Source organism: Sphaeramia orbicularis, chromosome 15 (genome assembly GCF_902148855.1).
Source record: "Sphaeramia orbicularis chromosome 15, fSphaOr1.1, whole genome shotgun sequence".
In the NCBI taxonomy this organism is placed as follows: Eukaryota; Metazoa; Chordata; class Actinopteri; order Kurtiformes; family Apogonidae; genus Sphaeramia; species Sphaeramia orbicularis.
Window position 1 is genome coordinate 19,423,560 of NC_043971.1, and position 17,090 is coordinate 19,440,649.

Consider the following 17,090-nt stretch of genomic DNA (forward strand, 5'->3'; position numbering starts at 1 on the left):
TCAGACTGTAACCAAAAGCAGATCATTATCATTTTAGGAAAGCTACAGTTTACTAGTATATTTTGAAAAATAAAAACACGTATATGGTATTGACATTTATGATGAAACCTTACTTGAGTTTATGTCTTCCTCCTGTTGAATAAGTTCCACTACGTCCTGATAATGATAGTGATATGTTCAATAAGAACCACCGGCAAACATGATCATGAATAGTATCCATTTGACTCAATATATATTTTTAAATAATTTAATTGAAACATAAAAACAAAATTTTTGGTTATGAAGAAAACAAATTGAAAAGTGATACAATATGTTGAGATTTTATTTATTAATTAATTTTTATTTATTTATTAATTTTTTATTTATTTATTTATTTATTTTACAACATGTTAAGATGAATAATGGAGTAAAGGCCATGTGAGATATGACTAAACCGGTATTCGGGTTATATGGGGATACAGGGTGTTTGTTTTGTGCTGGACAGCTCCCTCTACTGTCAAACAAACATTAAAGCCATGTCGAACATGTGAGTACATGCATGACGTCATCTCTAAGCGACAGGGTGGTTACGAGCTGCACATATTTGGGGTAACGTGAATCTTTTCCGCCCCGAAAATGGTGAAATCGGGGAAACTTCGGTCTGGGACGGGGTCGAAACTGAAAAGATGGAAGAAGGGACACAGCAGCGACTCAAACCCGCAGACCAGTCGGTTTCGACAGGCTGCTAAAAGCCGTTTCTTCAGCCGTCCCACCGGTAAGATACACGTGGGTCTGTGGCTAGTGCTAACAGTAGATGGTGTTAGCCATTTAAACTTCTAAAAATGGCCCAAACAAAGTCGGTACGAAGTGTCATTAGATGTTACTGGTAAATCGTTTACTTTTTGTCAGTGTAAGTAATATGGCTTTTGATTTGCACAGTTACTAGAAGGGGCTAGTCTGTTTTTTGACGGTGTTTACAACTACAAGTTACATGATACAGATATGAATGGAGGGATTTTATACACAGAGTTCTTCCATCAGGTGGATACAAATTGCAAAATATGTGATACTAGGATGCAAGTTATTAGAAATTGACTAAATAAAGCACATAATCCAGTAGATAATCTATCATAGTTGTTCAATACAACACTGTTCTCTGCAGCAAGTGACACACTTATTTTAAAGAATGTTTTGTATCTCTGTCGATAAACCAGGCTTAGTTGTGGGTAAGTGTTTATTTATATCATGTTTTTATTATTATTATGCATGGATCCACTTTTTACTTTGGAACTGTAAATGTACATACTTTAAATTTCCTCAAAGCTAGTGCTAATGGTGTGTCAGTGTACAGTGAGTCAGAGTAGAAATCATATATGTTTCGTATGTTCCTGTTTATGCCCAAGTCTAAAAAGTACAGCTTTGAATTGGAAAAGTGTCAGACCATCAACAAGACCAGGTCATATGAATGAGTTTGGCCACTTTTCCCCCCACAGGTAATAGTGATCTGACAGTTGATGCACTCAAGCTGCACAATGAGCTGCAGGCGGGTCCACTGGATGTTGGAAGCCGTAAAGACGCCTGTATGGAAGAGGAGCCGGAGCAGGCTCTGTCAGAAAGGACATCGGGTACCTTCCTCAGTGGCCTGTCAGACTGCTCCAACCTGACCTTCAGGAAGGTGCAGCGATTCTGGGAGTCCAACTCAGCTGCTCACAAAGAGGTGGGCATTACACAGAGTAATATTGAACAGGGTTTCTATAGGTTTGTAGAAAAGCTAAATTCCAGTTATTTAAATCTAGACCAATAAAATGATACATGATTTTCAATTTTTATTTACAAATTAAAAAAAACTGAAAAGTGTGGTGTGCAAAGTATTCAACTCCCCTGAGTCAATACTTTGTGGAACTGCCTTTCACTGCAATACACAACTGCAAGTCTTTTGGGATATGTCTCTACCAGCTTTGCACATTTAGAGACTGAAGTTTTTGTCCATTCTTCTTTACAAAACAGCTCAAGCTCAGTCAGATTAGATGGAGAGTATTTGTGAAGAGTAGTTTTCAGATCTTGCCACAGATTCTTGATTGGATTTAGGTCTGGACTTTGACTGGGCCATTCTAACACATGAATATGTTTAGTTTTAAACCATTCCATTGTAGCTTTGGCATTATGTTTAGGGTTGTTGAACGTCCGCCCCAGTCTCAAGTCTCTTGCAGACTCCAACAGGTTTTTCTTCCAAGATTGCCCTGTATTTGGCTCCATCCATCTTCCCATCAACTCTGACCATCTTTCCTGTCCCTGCAAAAGAGAAGCACCCTCAGAGCATGATGCTGCCACCACCATGTTTGACAGAGGGGATGGTGTGTTCAGAGTGATGTGCAATGTTAGTTTTCCGCCACACATAGCATTTTGTATTTAGGCCAAAAAGTTCAATTTTGGTCTCATCCGACCTGAGCACCTTCTTCTGCATGTTTGCTGTGTCCCCCACATGGCTTCTGGCAAACTTGCAAATGGGATTTCTTGTGGTTTTCTTTCAACAATGGCTTTCTTCTTGCCACTCTTCCATAAAGGCCAGATTTGTGTCGTGCACAACTGATACTTGTCCTGTGGACAGATTTCCCCACCTGAGCTGTGGATCTCTGTAGTTTGTGCAGAGTCACCATGGGCCTCTTGGCTGGATCTCTGATCAGTGCTCTCCTTGTTTGGCCTGTAAGGTTCGGTGGACGGTCATGTCTTGGAAGGTTTGCAGTTGTGCCATGCTCTTTCCATTTTCAGATGATGAATTGAACAGTGCCCTGTGAGATGTTCAAGCTTGGGAAATCTGTTTATAACCTAACCCTGCTTTAAATATCTCCACATCTTTATCCCTGACTGGTCTGATGTGTTCCTGGGACTCCATGATGCTGTTTGCGCCTCAGTATTCCCTTAAACCACTGAGATCATCACAGAACAGCTGTATTTATACTGAGATTAGATTATACACTGGTGGACTCAATTTAATCATTTGGTCAACATTCAATCATTCAGCAATCATCAGGCAACCTTTTTAAGCAACTGGTTGCACGCAGAGAACAGGGGCTTGAATACTTTTGTGCACCACACTTTTCATTTTTTTTATTTGTAAGAATTTGAAAATCATATACTATCCTTTTCCTTCTACTTCACAATTATGTGCTACTTCGTGTTGGTCTTTCACATAAAATGTCAATAAAATATATTTATTTTTGTGGTCCTAATTTGACAATATGTGGAAAAGTTTAAGGGATATGAATACTTTTTCAAGCCCCTGGGCCTGTGATGATGGTTAAATTCACAATGGTGAGTTATTATGTTACTGTAATTTTGTCAACTTTGTTCCAGATCTGTGCAGTCTTAGCCGCCGTTACTGAGGTGATTCGTGCTCAAGGAGGAAAGGAAACGGAAACCGAGTATTTTGCTGCTTTGGTGAGTGCTTTTATTTTGATGCATTGACAAAGACTCCAATAAATATAGCACTTATCACAGAAATAATTCACAAAGTAATTTACAATAAAATCACAAGTAAAATACATAGGCAAAAATAAACATACAGCTACATACACAGGCACAGGTGTAAAAGCGTAAAAGCAAATGATCATAAAACCCACCTCTAACTGAAAGCTAAAGTCTAAACAAATGGCAGTTATTGAGAAAAGTTGGTAAACACTTGAATAATGTTATATTGTGTTTTTCTAGATGACTACCCTAGAAGCTGTGGATTCAGCAGAGTCACAGGCAGCTGTCGCATACCTCCTCAGCCTCGTCATGAAACGGTTTAGTTTTTATCTCTTCTCCAAACAACAAAAATCACCTATTATAAAAAGACCAAAATGTTTGTAATCATTTACATCACATTGTGTCTCTCAGGGTTCCTACGCCAGTGCTCATCTCCAAGTTCTCAGACACCACCAAGGCATTGATGGATCTTATGTCTAAAGAGGCAACATCTGAGACCGCCTCAGCTCTTCGATGGGTCAGTCCGTTACTATCTCTGATTGAATTTTAGGTAGATGAGAAATCCTAAGTTGTCTTTCAAAAATGTAGTAATTTTGAACAGTACTATATAAAAAATACTTCAATTTAATTCTCTGTGGGAGATTATTTTGTCTATAAATCTATGATAATGTGTATACATACAGCTGCAGCTTTTTAAAAATATCTGAAATATTCAGCGCTGCAAGCTTCTGAACTGTAAGAAAGTACTACCCTCTGTAGTTAAGTTGAATATAAAGAGGTAAAGGTAGCACATTGAGAGGTCCTCTTAACACCAAAATGGTGATTTAACTGCTTTAAAGATTTAAAGGTCGTTGTTTTGACTGGCCACCTGTAGATCCTGTCATGCCTGGCCACGCTACTGAGGAAACAGGAGGTGTCTGTCTGGACTTATCCATCCACTCTCCAGGTTTATCATGGTCTGCTCAGCTTCACAGTGCACAGCAAGCCAAAGGTCTGTACCATTCATGCCCATTTAGATCCATTAAATAGATATGTGGTGTCATCTCATTACTCATTTGTTTCATTTTTCTCCTCAGGTGCGTAAAGCAGCACAGCAAGGTGTGTGCGCCATCCTCAGAGGTAGTGACTTCCTGTTCAAAGATGACGCTCCACCCCATCACCCTGCTGCCATGACAACAGCGAAATTCTGCATCAAAGAAATGGAGCAGGCTGGAGGTAAGAGAGGGATATGAGTGAGTGGAAATGTGGCCAACCATGTGGCCCCGTGTTGCATAGTTCTGACAAATAAATTGGTAATGTGTTTTAGAAAGTGTTGATATAATTGCTTTGGTCATGTCTCAATGTTCTATGTACCACAGGCAGCAAAGAGGACACCACCACACTTCATGTTCTGGGTCTTATGAAGGAGCTGATGGGGGTGTTTCCACTGGGAGCTGTCAAGTCCTGTTGTGAGACTTTGCTGCGAGTGATGACACTCAGCCATGTGGTGAGAAGATAAAAACACTCGTACGTGCAGCCGGATGCTGTTTGTTCATCTGTGGTACTTTGAAACACCTGCTCTGTCTCTGTCTGCAGCTGGTGACGGCCAGTGCCATGCAGGCCTTCCATCGGCTGTTCAGCGGGAAACCGAGCACTTCAACTCTGTCACCAGAACTCAATGCACAGATCATCACGGTGAGAACAAATATTAAAGGAGTGATATTTTACTTTTTTAAATGGAGTTATGCATTTTAAAACATTTCTCTGTGGTCTACATAAACTGTAAATGCTATGCTTGCGTCTGAATTCTTCATTAATTAAACTCCACAGGTCCATCTTCAACATTATTTCTAAATAATGACATGAGAAAGGTAGTTTTGAGCGCTGGCCCTTTAAATGTAAATGAGCCACTTCACGCCCCACCCCCTCCAGGATGTCGACTGTGCTTTCTGTCCCGTTTTGTGACTTGTGTTCGTTAATACAACCAACAAGTTAACATTTTCAGTAATCTGCTTGAAGTTTGGACATCTTTTCAGTATGGACTACAACCGCTGCTGCTGACAAACAATTACGGCGTACTCTGAGAAATGTTCGTCAGAAGTCTTGACCTTATATGAGCAAATGTCGTGGTGTAACTAGTTATAAAACATAACAAATTAAGAAGGAATTGAAACAGGTTGTAGAAATCCTCTCGATTTTTGCCAGCATGAATATAAAGATAGCTTTGCAGCACCTGGAGGGTTCTAATTCAAACTTTTTGAACTATTAGAGTCCAAATACACAAATAAATGTACAAAAAACTAATAAAAGTGGATTTAGCTATATATGACCCCACATGTTGTACAGTTATAAATGTGGTGTTAAAGCTGACTGTCTGTTGTTCCCTATCAGGCTCTGTATGACTACTTGCCCAGTGAGAATGACCTGCAGCCTCTCCTGGCCTGGCTGGCCGTCATGGAGAAAGCACACGTCCACCTGGCGAGGTAATGAATGACTTACTAACAGCAGCATTACACATACTAGGATATCTGTATGCTTTCTCTACACACTATCAGAGTGTATCATGAATCCATCTCTGTGTAGTTTGCAGAGTTCTCTAAGTTTGGGTCATCTCCCTCGCCTGTTCTCTGCTGCCATGTCCTGCCTGTTGTCACCTCACACACAGGTGGTCTCTGCAGCCTGCAACACACTAAAGGTAAGTAAATGACTGATTTGAATTCATAGATCTGTTTTCATTGGTAAGGTTTGTCATGGGGCTGGTTAATAGTGGCTGATCGCTAGTATTTATTTATTTTTCACATAGTAAAAAATATACACATAAATACATGTTGGTTAAAAATTGTGATGGATGATTACGAAAAACCATCAAGGGGCTTAGCAAGTGGCAACCTCCAGATTTCAAAGATAGTTTACAACTGCAGTTAAAAATATAGAAAAATATTTGCAAGCTGAACAAAAGTACATTTTCAACCATTAGAATTCCAAGATATACCAAGCTTAGAAATGTATCCCATGTGGAAAATTACAATCAATCAGGAGCAGAGTTTTCACGGCTTTTTTAAACTGAATTTGAGGAAGTTCCGTAAGAAGAGTTGACAGATTATTCCATATTTTGGGTCCTCTGTATAGAACACTGAACTGAATCTGACTGGTACGAGTATGCCAATGAACAATAAATAAACAGTGTTTGTTTTGCTTGTTTTGACTGACACTGTCACAGTCTGCATAATTATTTAGAGAAATAATTGACCAATGTAGATTATCTTCAGATGTTTTATTTTTATTGACCACTCTTTGTTGTTTGAATTAACATTATCATTTCATTTCATGCTATCTTCAGTAAATATTAATAGAAGACTCATTCTTTGTCAATTTTGTTCTTTGCAATTAGTAAAAGACACGAGTTATGGCTTTGAGTAACATTAATTTAACATACACTGAAGTATTTGACCGCTTGTGTAATAGATTTCTGCATCAAGAAATGTTCTGCCAAATAATGACTGCCTGATGCAAGGGAGAGTTCTGGATGACCTTGAGATTAATCCTCATTACTCCATTTAGTAACAGGAACTTGGCTCGACTCTCAAGGGGTAGAGTTAATATAGCTTAAATCTTCCAAGTGGAAGTAGACAGGATTTTGTGAACTCTTGATCTTAATGGCAGCCTGTGTGAAGTTTATTAAACATTTCAACTTGACTAAATGTTGACAAAAGTTAACAGTCCTTCCTCTAATTTGCTACTCATTTCTAGACTCTGCTGACTGAATGTGTGGCTCCTCACATGGATCAAATGGGGCTGGTCACTGCCACAGCCTCTGCAGGGAACCCCTCATATATCTGCAAAATGTTTCGGTAGGTTCACTTGCCTGTCGCTATGCTGGCCTTACTCCTCCTGATTTCTTTTCACATAGTAAATACGATCATCCTTGTGATAACTTGATGTCTCAGAATCATAGAAGAAGGACTGTCCTATCGCTACCATTCCTCCTGGCCATTTGTGCTGCAGATATTGGGTTGTTTCTACAAAGTTGCAGGAAAAAAGGCACATCCCATTATGACCAAGGTACAGTAACAACCTTTTGTAAATCAGTGTATAAACAAACAGCAATGATCATTTGCGTGAGTCTGTTTTGTGCTCTGGACAGTCCCTACAGTCTCTGGCAGACCTGCGAACAACTCCTCATTTCCCCTTCAGCGGTGAGTTGGACCTGGCAGTAGGTGGAGCTGTAGAGAGCATGGGGCCTGAGGTCGTTCTAGGCGCTATTCCCCTTAACATCACCGGCTACGAGTAAGTGCACCTATATGTGGTTTTAGTGGTATCCCGAGACAGTATAACTTAATTTAGCTTTTTTTTCCTCCTCCAGTGACGACTTGGAGTTTCCACGCAGCTGGCTGGTCCCTGTCATACGAGATCATGTCAAAAACACTCACCTTGGTTTCTTCACCTCGTATTTCCTTCCTTTGGCGTCTACACTCAAGCAGAGAGGTAATTAAGTGTTTAAGTCCACCGCCTCTGAGGATCACCAGGAGGATGCATACTCACTAATTAATAACTCTGCACTTGATTTGTAGCTGAAGAGCTGGAGCAAGCAGGACAGAAACTGGAGGCCAAAGTTTACCAGACACTACAGCTACAGGTAGTTTGATCGAACACGCTGATGTAACCCAAGTAGGGTTTGGAACTGCAAAACATTTTAGGGATTCTTATTCTATTATCAAATCTGCTTTATGGATTCCTTTATTGATTACTTATCAGTTTTCTGTATGGGAGAAAACAGGTCTTCATAGGTTTTTAGCATCATCACATTTAGAGAATCTAAACAAAGTCTAGAAACGGACTAGAAAAGAGGCATGCGTGCTGCTAATTAGGGCTGAAAAAGGAACTGAAATATGATCAAAATTAAAATCTCTTCAGAAGTCATTTCCAAACCACATGTTTTCTTTTCTTTTATTTCTAGTTAATAGGTCTTACTTATTTTATTTTATTGTAATTTTTTTTTCAGCCCAGTTTACTCAGTTCTTGCACTAGTTATTGTTCCCATTATAATTATCACTATGGTTGTTATTGTTAGTGTTGTTGATATTTTCTTGTGAGGGTCTTCTTCCTTCCTTCTACCTTCTTCCTTTTTCTCCCCTCTTCACTCTCTCCTTCTCCTCTCCCCCTTTCTTCTCCTCCCCCCTGTTCCTTCATGTCAGGTCCGGCATCGAAATGTGGTTCAACAAAACTCAAAATGACGACAGTAGAATATCAAGGGGAGCCTCATATACTTTATGAAGTTTCCCTTGGTGAAGCAAATTTGTTCAGTACCAAAAGGCAGTCAGACTACCATTCTGCTGTTATGATGCCGGACAAGACAACTTAAAAATAAATCAATAAAAAAAATGTCCAAACCGCAGGAGACTGCAGTATTTTGAAGTGAATACATGAGTTACAACATAACAGACTCCCCGGTCATCAAATCAGTGTCTCCAAACATAAGATCAGATACAGATTCCAAACCACATGATTAGTTTTTTTTTTTTATTCATACAAATCATACAATATGAATTTCTTTAATGCATTGATCAGCCCCAGTGCGGATATGTAATTTCTCTACAGTTGTGAAGCACTGATGCAAGCATAAATACATGCAAACACAGGGCATTTCTGGAGTTAAAGCCCCTGTCATGCAAAACGATGTCTTTTCATTCTTCTAGTGTTTCCACCTTTACTTGAATTTAGCATTTTACAGTCAATATGATTAGCACTGAAGCACAAACGTGATTTTAATGTCATTGTTTTTCACTGCACAACTGTCAGAAAACCATACTGACACTTATATCTGTACTTCTTTCTTCTTTTAGATTTGGACCATGCTGCCTGGTTTCTGTACTTGTCCTGTGGATCTGATGGATTCCTTCAAAGGCATCGCCCGTACACTTGGCATGGCTATTAATGAACGACCAGACCTGAGACTGATAGTCTGCCAGGCGCTGCGCACCATTATCAACAAAAGCTGCTCCACAGGTCAATACACTTTGCAATACACTAGAGTAGCTACTTTCTCCTAAATCAGTGCATTAATATTATTTTTGTATTCCATGTGTCTGCAGCGGAGGAAAAAGCAGAAATTGGTCGCTTCTCTAAGAACTTCCTGCCCATCCTGTTCAACGTATACAGCCAGCAGCCTGCAGCAGGGGAGTCTGGAACCTACAGGATGGCTGTGCTCGATACAGTTAAGGTTTACTTAACTGTAACAGAAACACAGGTCAGTCATGGTGGATGCTTGGTTTATGATGACGCAGTTCATATTTTTGCATAATTTAATGTAAAATTCAGGACAAGTCAATCTTTTTAAGGCCATATTTAATTAGAATTTAATGGTTTTCATACTGATAAAAAATGAGTAAGGGCTGGACGATAACCAGAAACCAAAGTGTAGGGTTGAAATGTGTCTGGACTTGAATAGATAATATTTATCAATGACAAAACTCTTATGAATGCACTTTTCTTCAGATGATCTGCACGTTCCTGCAAAAGGCCACAGAGAGATTAAGCAGCACAGATAACAATACAGAGTTCACACGGTATGAATTTGAATTTGTTTTAATTATTAGACTCTCTTTCTTCATTTCTGTAACTACATACCAGTGTTCTTACTTTTGTTTGCTTGGTTTCTTGACCTCTCAGGCTGTCAATGATGGACCTTGTTGTTGCCTTGGCTCCGTCTGTAGATGAAGCCACTATGACTCAAACCTTTGAGCTGATCAGGCCGTATTTGGAGGTAAAATTCATCACACAGCATACCTAATGCCTCATTTTTTTAATCAATCTGTCATTGAATCTACAATGAGTCTCTATTATTTGGCAGACTAAAGAGCCAGGGATGCAGAAGAAGGCGTATCGTGTGCTGGAGGAGATGTGCGGAGGAGAGAGCAATGAGTGCATGTCATTTGTCATAAAAAATCTGGAAAAACTCAAGGCTGTCCTGCTTGAGACTCTGAAAAATGCCTCCTCACCAGCAAAGAGGGTGAGGCTGCTGTCCAGAGACACATTAAATGTAGCAGATATAAGAGGGGTCATATATTTTCCTTTACTGTACCGTCTGATTACATCTCGGTGTTTATGTTGCCTTTTCTCAGCCAAGACTAAAGTGTCTAATCCACATCGTAAAAAGACTCAGTGAAGAACATAAGGACTTTATCGTTACGCTGCTGCCAGAGGTACATACAGACGCATTCACACTCAAACACACAGGAAGAGGTGATATGTATCATTCTCATAAGTATCCTCTCTTCCAGGTTATTATTTGTACCAAGGAGGTCTCTGTTGGAGCTCGTAAAAACGCCTATAATCTTTTGGTGGAAATAGGAAATGCATTTATCCGCTTCTGTGGGAACACAAAAGGTACAGTAAACCTGAGACACAACGGAGATTTTAGATTGAAGAACAGTAAATCCAAAGTGGAAATAAAAATATGTGCTGTCAGTACCTATAGAAGATGGGGAAAACTTTTTATTCAGCTTCTGTTTCCTTTATATCTTTCTTTGTAGAATTTACATTTTACAACATAAACCACACTAAATGAAAACAGTAGGTGACTACATGAACTTAGTTAAAGTAACTTAATGTCCTTTTAAGGTCCCAAGATGATTGCACCAATTTCTTCTGCAATGTGGATAGTCTTTTTTTTTTTTTTTTTTTACCAAATTTTTCCCTCAGTAAAAAAGTGTTATTTTCCATCACAAATATCCCTTTAACTACATCCATCTATTGCTTGAAGATAGAAGGTTCAGGGTTATGTAGGTTTTTGGTAGCAATTAAAGATTTTATACAAATACCAGGCTGTATTAGTGACAAAGATGAAGGAAGTTAACATCCTTGGGAATTTCATATTCCAGGATCTTTGTGAAAACTAAACATTTTTATCCAGAACACTGGAAATTCCAAAAGATTTTCCGAAGGTTATTTGCTTCACTATAAATATCTATCATTGCGTTGCATCTTTCAGACATTTCCAGTTTTACCTTTTTTCACACTAATCCCTGATTACAGGAATCTAAGAAAATCTTGATTTTTAAAAAAAAAAATTTAACTCCTTTTTTATTTATTAACTTTTTGGGGGTACAGAACTAAAATCTGAATCTCAAATTGGAAACACTGAACTTAATCTAGATTAAAACCTACATTTAGGTATAAAGAGATGCAAAATTTAGCCTTTGTTTGGTGCAGTGTAGTTTAAAGTAAATTCTTCCTCTAAAGAAGTTCTACCTTTAACCCTTGATGATTAAACCCAGTGTGATTGATCACATGCCTCTGTTGCAGATGCCCTGGAACAGTATCTGGTGATGGTTTATGCAGGACTCACAGGCTCCGTCACCATGATCACCTGCACAGTGTTGGCACTGACTCGACTCGTGTTTGAGTACAAAGGTAACACCAGTGGCATACCTTCATCCCTGTTTGAGTTTCAATACTTCTATTCGATGACCAGATTCAGTCCAGTGGCTTTTCATTCACAGACTCGATAGAGATGACCACCCTGGAGCAGCTGCTGCACAATATCTGCCTGCTGATGTCCTCTCGTACCAGGGAGATCGTCAAAGCAACTCTGGGCTTCATCAAAGTCATTCTCTTCATCATGGATCCCAAGACTCTGGCCTCCCATGTTACCATCATGGTATGCAGTGGATAGTCTGTATATTCATATTTTAATATAACTTACAGTCGTACCTTCAGTTAACAGACACTTCTTTGTGTCTTGTTCAGATGGAGGGCATTGGGAACATCAAAGATGATATGAGGAGACACTTCAGAACCAAACTGAAGAACATCTTCACTAAGTTTATCAGGAAGTTTGGGTAAGAATCATACTTTACTATAAATCTAAATGGATTTAAATGTTGTAATTATTCATAGAAACTGAATTTTATACATAGCTATGAGGATGTCAGGATTTCAAGGGGTTCTGTGTAGTACTGATATTCTAAACTCTCAACATCAGGAAGAAGACACATGCAGTACTCCCTTAGGACTACCAAAACCACCAATAAATCAACACTGTTCATTCAGACTGTATCACCCACTGAATCAAGTATAAAGCTCATTGCTTGCACACATTTGTATTATGGTATCATGAAGTTTTCTTCTTGAAACTAAAACTCATAGCTTTTCATTTTGACAATCATCTTTAAACAACTCCACATTTTCAGTCTTCACATGGTGCGTCAGCTAATAGTTTACATTATAGATGCGTTAGCTCTGTTTTTAGACATTATTAAACAGCCACAGTAAAACCACAGATCCCCTCTGTTTTCTGTACGGTTTGTGTTGTCAGTAGCTGCACTGAAGTTCTGTTTGGAATTGTCCAAACAAGGCCAGAACTATCACAGTTCAGTCTGAACCATGGATCAACAAACAACTAACTTAACAAAGATAGAAACATCCCATAATAGTTTTATACCTTCACTCACTACTCCCCCGAGTGGTCACATAAATCTAGCGTACTGTTAGAGTAAATGTATTCAATTCAAATCTCTACAATCCAATACATTGGAATCTTTGGCAGAACATCGGCGCTATTTATTCTCAACACTCTGATAATGTTACATTTTTTTTCTTTTATATTTAAAGTAGAAATACTACACATAGCCTCTTTTATACACAGAGCAGCTGAATTAAGTTGGGGTGCTACAAGTCAACCAAACAGATTTTATGTAATAGCGTCTGATCTGAAGCTTACGTAAACACTAATAATGTTTGCGTACAAACCACATGCTAACATAAACAAAGGGCTTCTTTGTGTTGTAACAGGATAATGGGATGTTTGTTTTTTAACACAGCTGACTTTACTTAAAATCTGATCATTTGTGAGTTGGTGTTCTGTACAGTGGGTCTTTTTTAAAAATCCACTTTTATTGGCCTAATCTTTTATATTTACATTTGTGAACTTACCTCAGAGTTTTATGTGTAACAAATACCTACTGGATATTACAGACTGTGTGACTTACTGCTGTTGTTTTTTTCAGGTTTGAGCTGGTGAAGAGTATGCTGCCTGCAGAACACCACAAAGTGTTAGTGAATATCCGCAAGGCTGAAGCTCGCACTAAGAGACGGAAACAGGCCGAAGAGCACCAGGACGACTCTGACAGTGAAGAGGAGACGCCTAAAGCCAAGAGTGAAAGGTGTGTTGTTGCTCTTCTAAGACACACAACACCATCCTCTTATGTATTTGCCTGTTTTGCCTTTTAAAGACCTCTTTCCTCTCCGTTTCAGTATTGAAGACATCCTTGCAGAGTCCGACAGTGACCTCTCAGACGATGAGGGAAAACCTAGCAACTCGCAGAAAAAACCAGTCAAACAGCAGAAAGGTCGAGCCTGGCTCAAAGAAGGAGAGCACGATGACCCGCTCAACTTCCTGGATCCCAAAGTCTCCCAGAGAGTGTTAGGTAAGAAAACCAACTGTTTTGTTTTGTTATCATTTTGGATTTTAATGTCTAAAAAAATAAATTCAAAAACATGCGGAGACGTCAGGATTTTGTTTACAGTATTTTATGTGCTTTTGTCTTAGCTACCAATCCAAAGCTGAAGAAGAGCACCAAGGTTGAGCACGGCTTCAAGGTGACGTCAGATGGACGACTTATAATTAAAGATGAAGAGGAGAATGTAAAGGACAAAGGTAGGATGGATCTTGTTGTTTTTGTGTTACATTTCATCGTGTTCTGGAACTGACCTTCGCTCTTTACACAGATGAGGGGGAGATGAAAGACATCTTAGAAGAAGCTGGAGTTAAGAGTGTGAGTACCTTTAGGATACAGTGACATTGATTTGTCTGTATATTGGTACATGTTGGACTTATCATGGCTGTTTTTAATCATCATCAGAAAAAGTCACAGAAGAGGAAGTTCCAAGATGGCAACTTTGATGAGGACATGGACATTGAGCCTGAGTTAAAATATAAAGGTAACAAGTGAATTGCATTGAAATCTGTGAGCACCTCTGCATGAAGTATTTGGATGTAAGATTTATCCCACAGTTTATGGCATGTTTGTCCATGAGTTATTGTGATTATACTGAACAGCTTATGTTTTCTTGTCATTTAGCCGGAGGTGGAGGTATCCACAGAGCCCTGGGAGGCAGCAGAGACAGTGGAGTAGACTACAAGTCAAAGGTGAGCCCAAGACAGAGTTGTATATTATATTATTAACCTCCTGAGACCCAGCAATTCGTTTTTATCCTCTGTAGGGGACACGAGTTTCACAGCTTTACTCAGAAAAAAAAAAATCCCGTCTACTGCCAAGGGCATTATATAAGAAAATAAAATAAAAGTAACAATTGTATCTAAAATACTGTTGCATTATGCTTTTTCCAATCAAGGCAATTATTGAATGTAAAAAAGCCAAAACATTTACTTTCCTGGGTCTCAGGAGGTTATTATTATTGGCTTTTATATTTATTTGGTCTTTCTGTTTGGTTTTGGAATTCAGTTTCGTTCCAGTTTTACAAATATATAAGCCATTTTATTTTTATTTTGAAGAGTCAAGCACATTCAGTTGCATTTAATTTAGTTAGTCAATTTAAATGTTCAGGTAATAGAATGAAAGCCTTGATTTATAGAGGCTGAAAATTGATATTAAATACGATTTCTGGGACTAAAGAATTTATTAAAGGTCCTATATTGTGCAGAGCCATTTTATTCTTGTACAACATGGACCAAAAGCATTTGTCAAGGTTAATAAGGAGCACTCAGGACAAAATGATCAACCAGAACTTTAGTCTAAAATTGTATTTCCTGCCCTTCTGTTTAGTTTTAGTTTGTGTTTTTTACTGTAGTTTTTATTTGGTTTCACTTTTGATATTTAATGGATGATATTGTATATGTGTATAAAATCTGTCTTAAAGTTAACAAAATTGTTTTGTGCAGTGCTAGTTTTAATCTTCATTAACTGTAATAACACCAGTCAAATGGAAACACACCTGTTGTAGGCAGCAGACATTGTTGTGACATTATTCAGAAACGTATTTGTGCTGTCTCTGCTTTTCAGAAAGGAAAAGGTGACGTAAAGAAAACAGGAAAGCCTGACCCTTACGCGTACATCCCTCTAAGGAAAGCACAGCTCAATCGCAGGTATGAGGATTATTTTTATAACATTTGTCATGATATTTTTTTTTATGTACTTGTATGACAAATCGTGACGCGATTAATAATAATGGTTTTTATATCCTGTGTGTTAATAGGAAGCGTGCCAAACTGCAGGGCCAGTTCAAGGGTATGGTGAGAGGAGCCCAGAAGGGGGCGCTGTCTGGAAAGAAAATGCAGAAGAAAAAGAGGAAAGCCTGAAGAGCACATTGAATTATACTTTAAGGACTCTAAATGTGTTGAGTGTGATGGCGTGTTCGGAAACATACCGAAATTAAGACTTACACCGCTGATGTGTGTGTGTCTGTGGTGTGTTATAACAGATAGAAAAATGAATCCAGTTTATTTTTAAAACTGTCTACATTAGTTAATACCTGAGTGTGCGTTGAATGTGCTGTCTCTGCTGTGGTACTAACTGAGCAAATGTGAATCAGTCAATGAAATATTCAGGTTGTCACATAAAGCTCTCCCATAGTATAAACATAAAAATATATGCATGTGTATTTGTACACAGATGAACTGTTATGATAAGAGAGATATGCCTTTGTTTGACCACATGATGGCGTTCAACACTTTGGGATTACTTCCAGTAAAAACATTAAAAATGCCCAAAATGCTGCTCTTTAGTGGAGTGAAACTTATTTTAAAGTGCTTGGTAGCTCATATGTTTTATTAAAAGGTTTCTTTTGGGACCATATTCATCTCCAAATAGAGAAATGCTGTAGGTTGTTTTGCAGGTTCACATACCATTATCCTTGTGTGATTCATTTTCACAGATGGATTGCAGCAAAATGACTCATGTAGTGATAAACCTCGTAAATGCCCTCTTTGTGTCTGAGCTCAGTGTCAGTCAGTTTGTCTTGGAAGGGGGTCAGATGACCAAGACTGAGCCCTTACATTCCCAGACCAGGCATCATACATTTTAAAGGTATATGGGTATCAGGATATATGAAAAAACAAACAAACCTCGGAATCAAATACCCTGCAAATGTGGAAGTAATTATTAGACCAGTATGACAAAGTAGTGAGAAATGTACATTTGTCATGTGTGACATATAAGGCCTTCAGCATTTCCTAGTGTGCAAATGTGAGTCAAAAATCTGGGGAAAAAAAAAACATGAATCACTTGCTTTACAGATGTAATAAAGAAGTGAGGTGTCTTTAATTTGACATGAGAAGCTATCTATAAACAATTAAAATTCAGAAAACACATCATTACATGGTGATTTGAAACACTTATGGTCTAATAATTACTTTCAAAGCCATATTTTACTAGTTACTTCTATTGGGCTTACCACAGTTTCAAAGTGAACGAATGATAAAATTTCTACCACAAACAGGCAAGAAGAGCACACAACCTTGGAATGAGAAGTTCCAGGATCTGCTCAAATTTGAAAGGTTTTTGTCCTTGGCCTGTGCCTTACAATTCCACTAAGCTCATTAAAGTCAATGCTGTAAATCTTTTTGTGTGATCCAGCTGAAAAACAAATGGTAATGAAAATGTAACCACCTTGGAGATAGTAATGCTGACAAAAAGATTTATGCC

The 17,090-nt window shown here is 38.5% G+C and overlaps 1 protein-coding gene across 1 annotated transcript; it reads left to right on the forward strand.

The window, feature by feature from the left end:
* Positions 1-564: 564 nt before the first annotated feature.
* On the forward strand, positions 565-16,493 carry rrp12 (ribosomal RNA processing 12 homolog). Its single transcript, XM_030155712.1, has 34 exons — positions 565-754; positions 1,473-1,696; positions 3,334-3,417; positions 3,688-3,764; positions 3,859-3,964; positions 4,322-4,438; positions 4,524-4,662; positions 4,806-4,933; positions 5,023-5,121; positions 5,818-5,909; positions 6,010-6,121; positions 7,177-7,277; positions 7,374-7,488; positions 7,571-7,713; positions 7,790-7,911; positions 7,998-8,062; positions 9,270-9,432; positions 9,519-9,673; positions 9,922-9,992; positions 10,096-10,189; positions 10,277-10,435; positions 10,548-10,628; positions 10,707-10,812; positions 11,731-11,838; positions 11,928-12,085; positions 12,175-12,266; positions 13,434-13,589; positions 13,681-13,853; positions 13,976-14,083; positions 14,155-14,201; positions 14,289-14,367; positions 14,508-14,575; positions 15,450-15,532; positions 15,643-16,493. Exons 1-34 carry the CDS (start codon positions 616-618, stop codon positions 15,743-15,745), a joined length of 3,867 nt encoding a protein of 1,288 aa, XP_030011572.1. The 5' UTR covers positions 565-615; the 3' UTR covers positions 15,746-16,493.
* The last annotated feature ends 597 nt before the right edge of the window (positions 16,494-17,090 follow it).

Coding starts and splice junctions, on each gene's coding strand:
- rrp12 (XM_030155712.1), top strand. CDS start 616: ATGGTGAAATCGGGGAAACTTCGGTCTGGGACGGGGTCGAAACTGAAA. Junction 10,629..10,706: donor TCGTTACGCTGCTGCCAGAG/GTACATACAGAC, acceptor CCTCTCTTCCAG/GTTATTATTTGTACCAAGGA. Junction 10,813..11,730: donor CTTCTGTGGGAACACAAAAG/GTACAGTAAACC, acceptor CCTCTGTTGCAG/ATGCCCTGGAACAGTATCTG.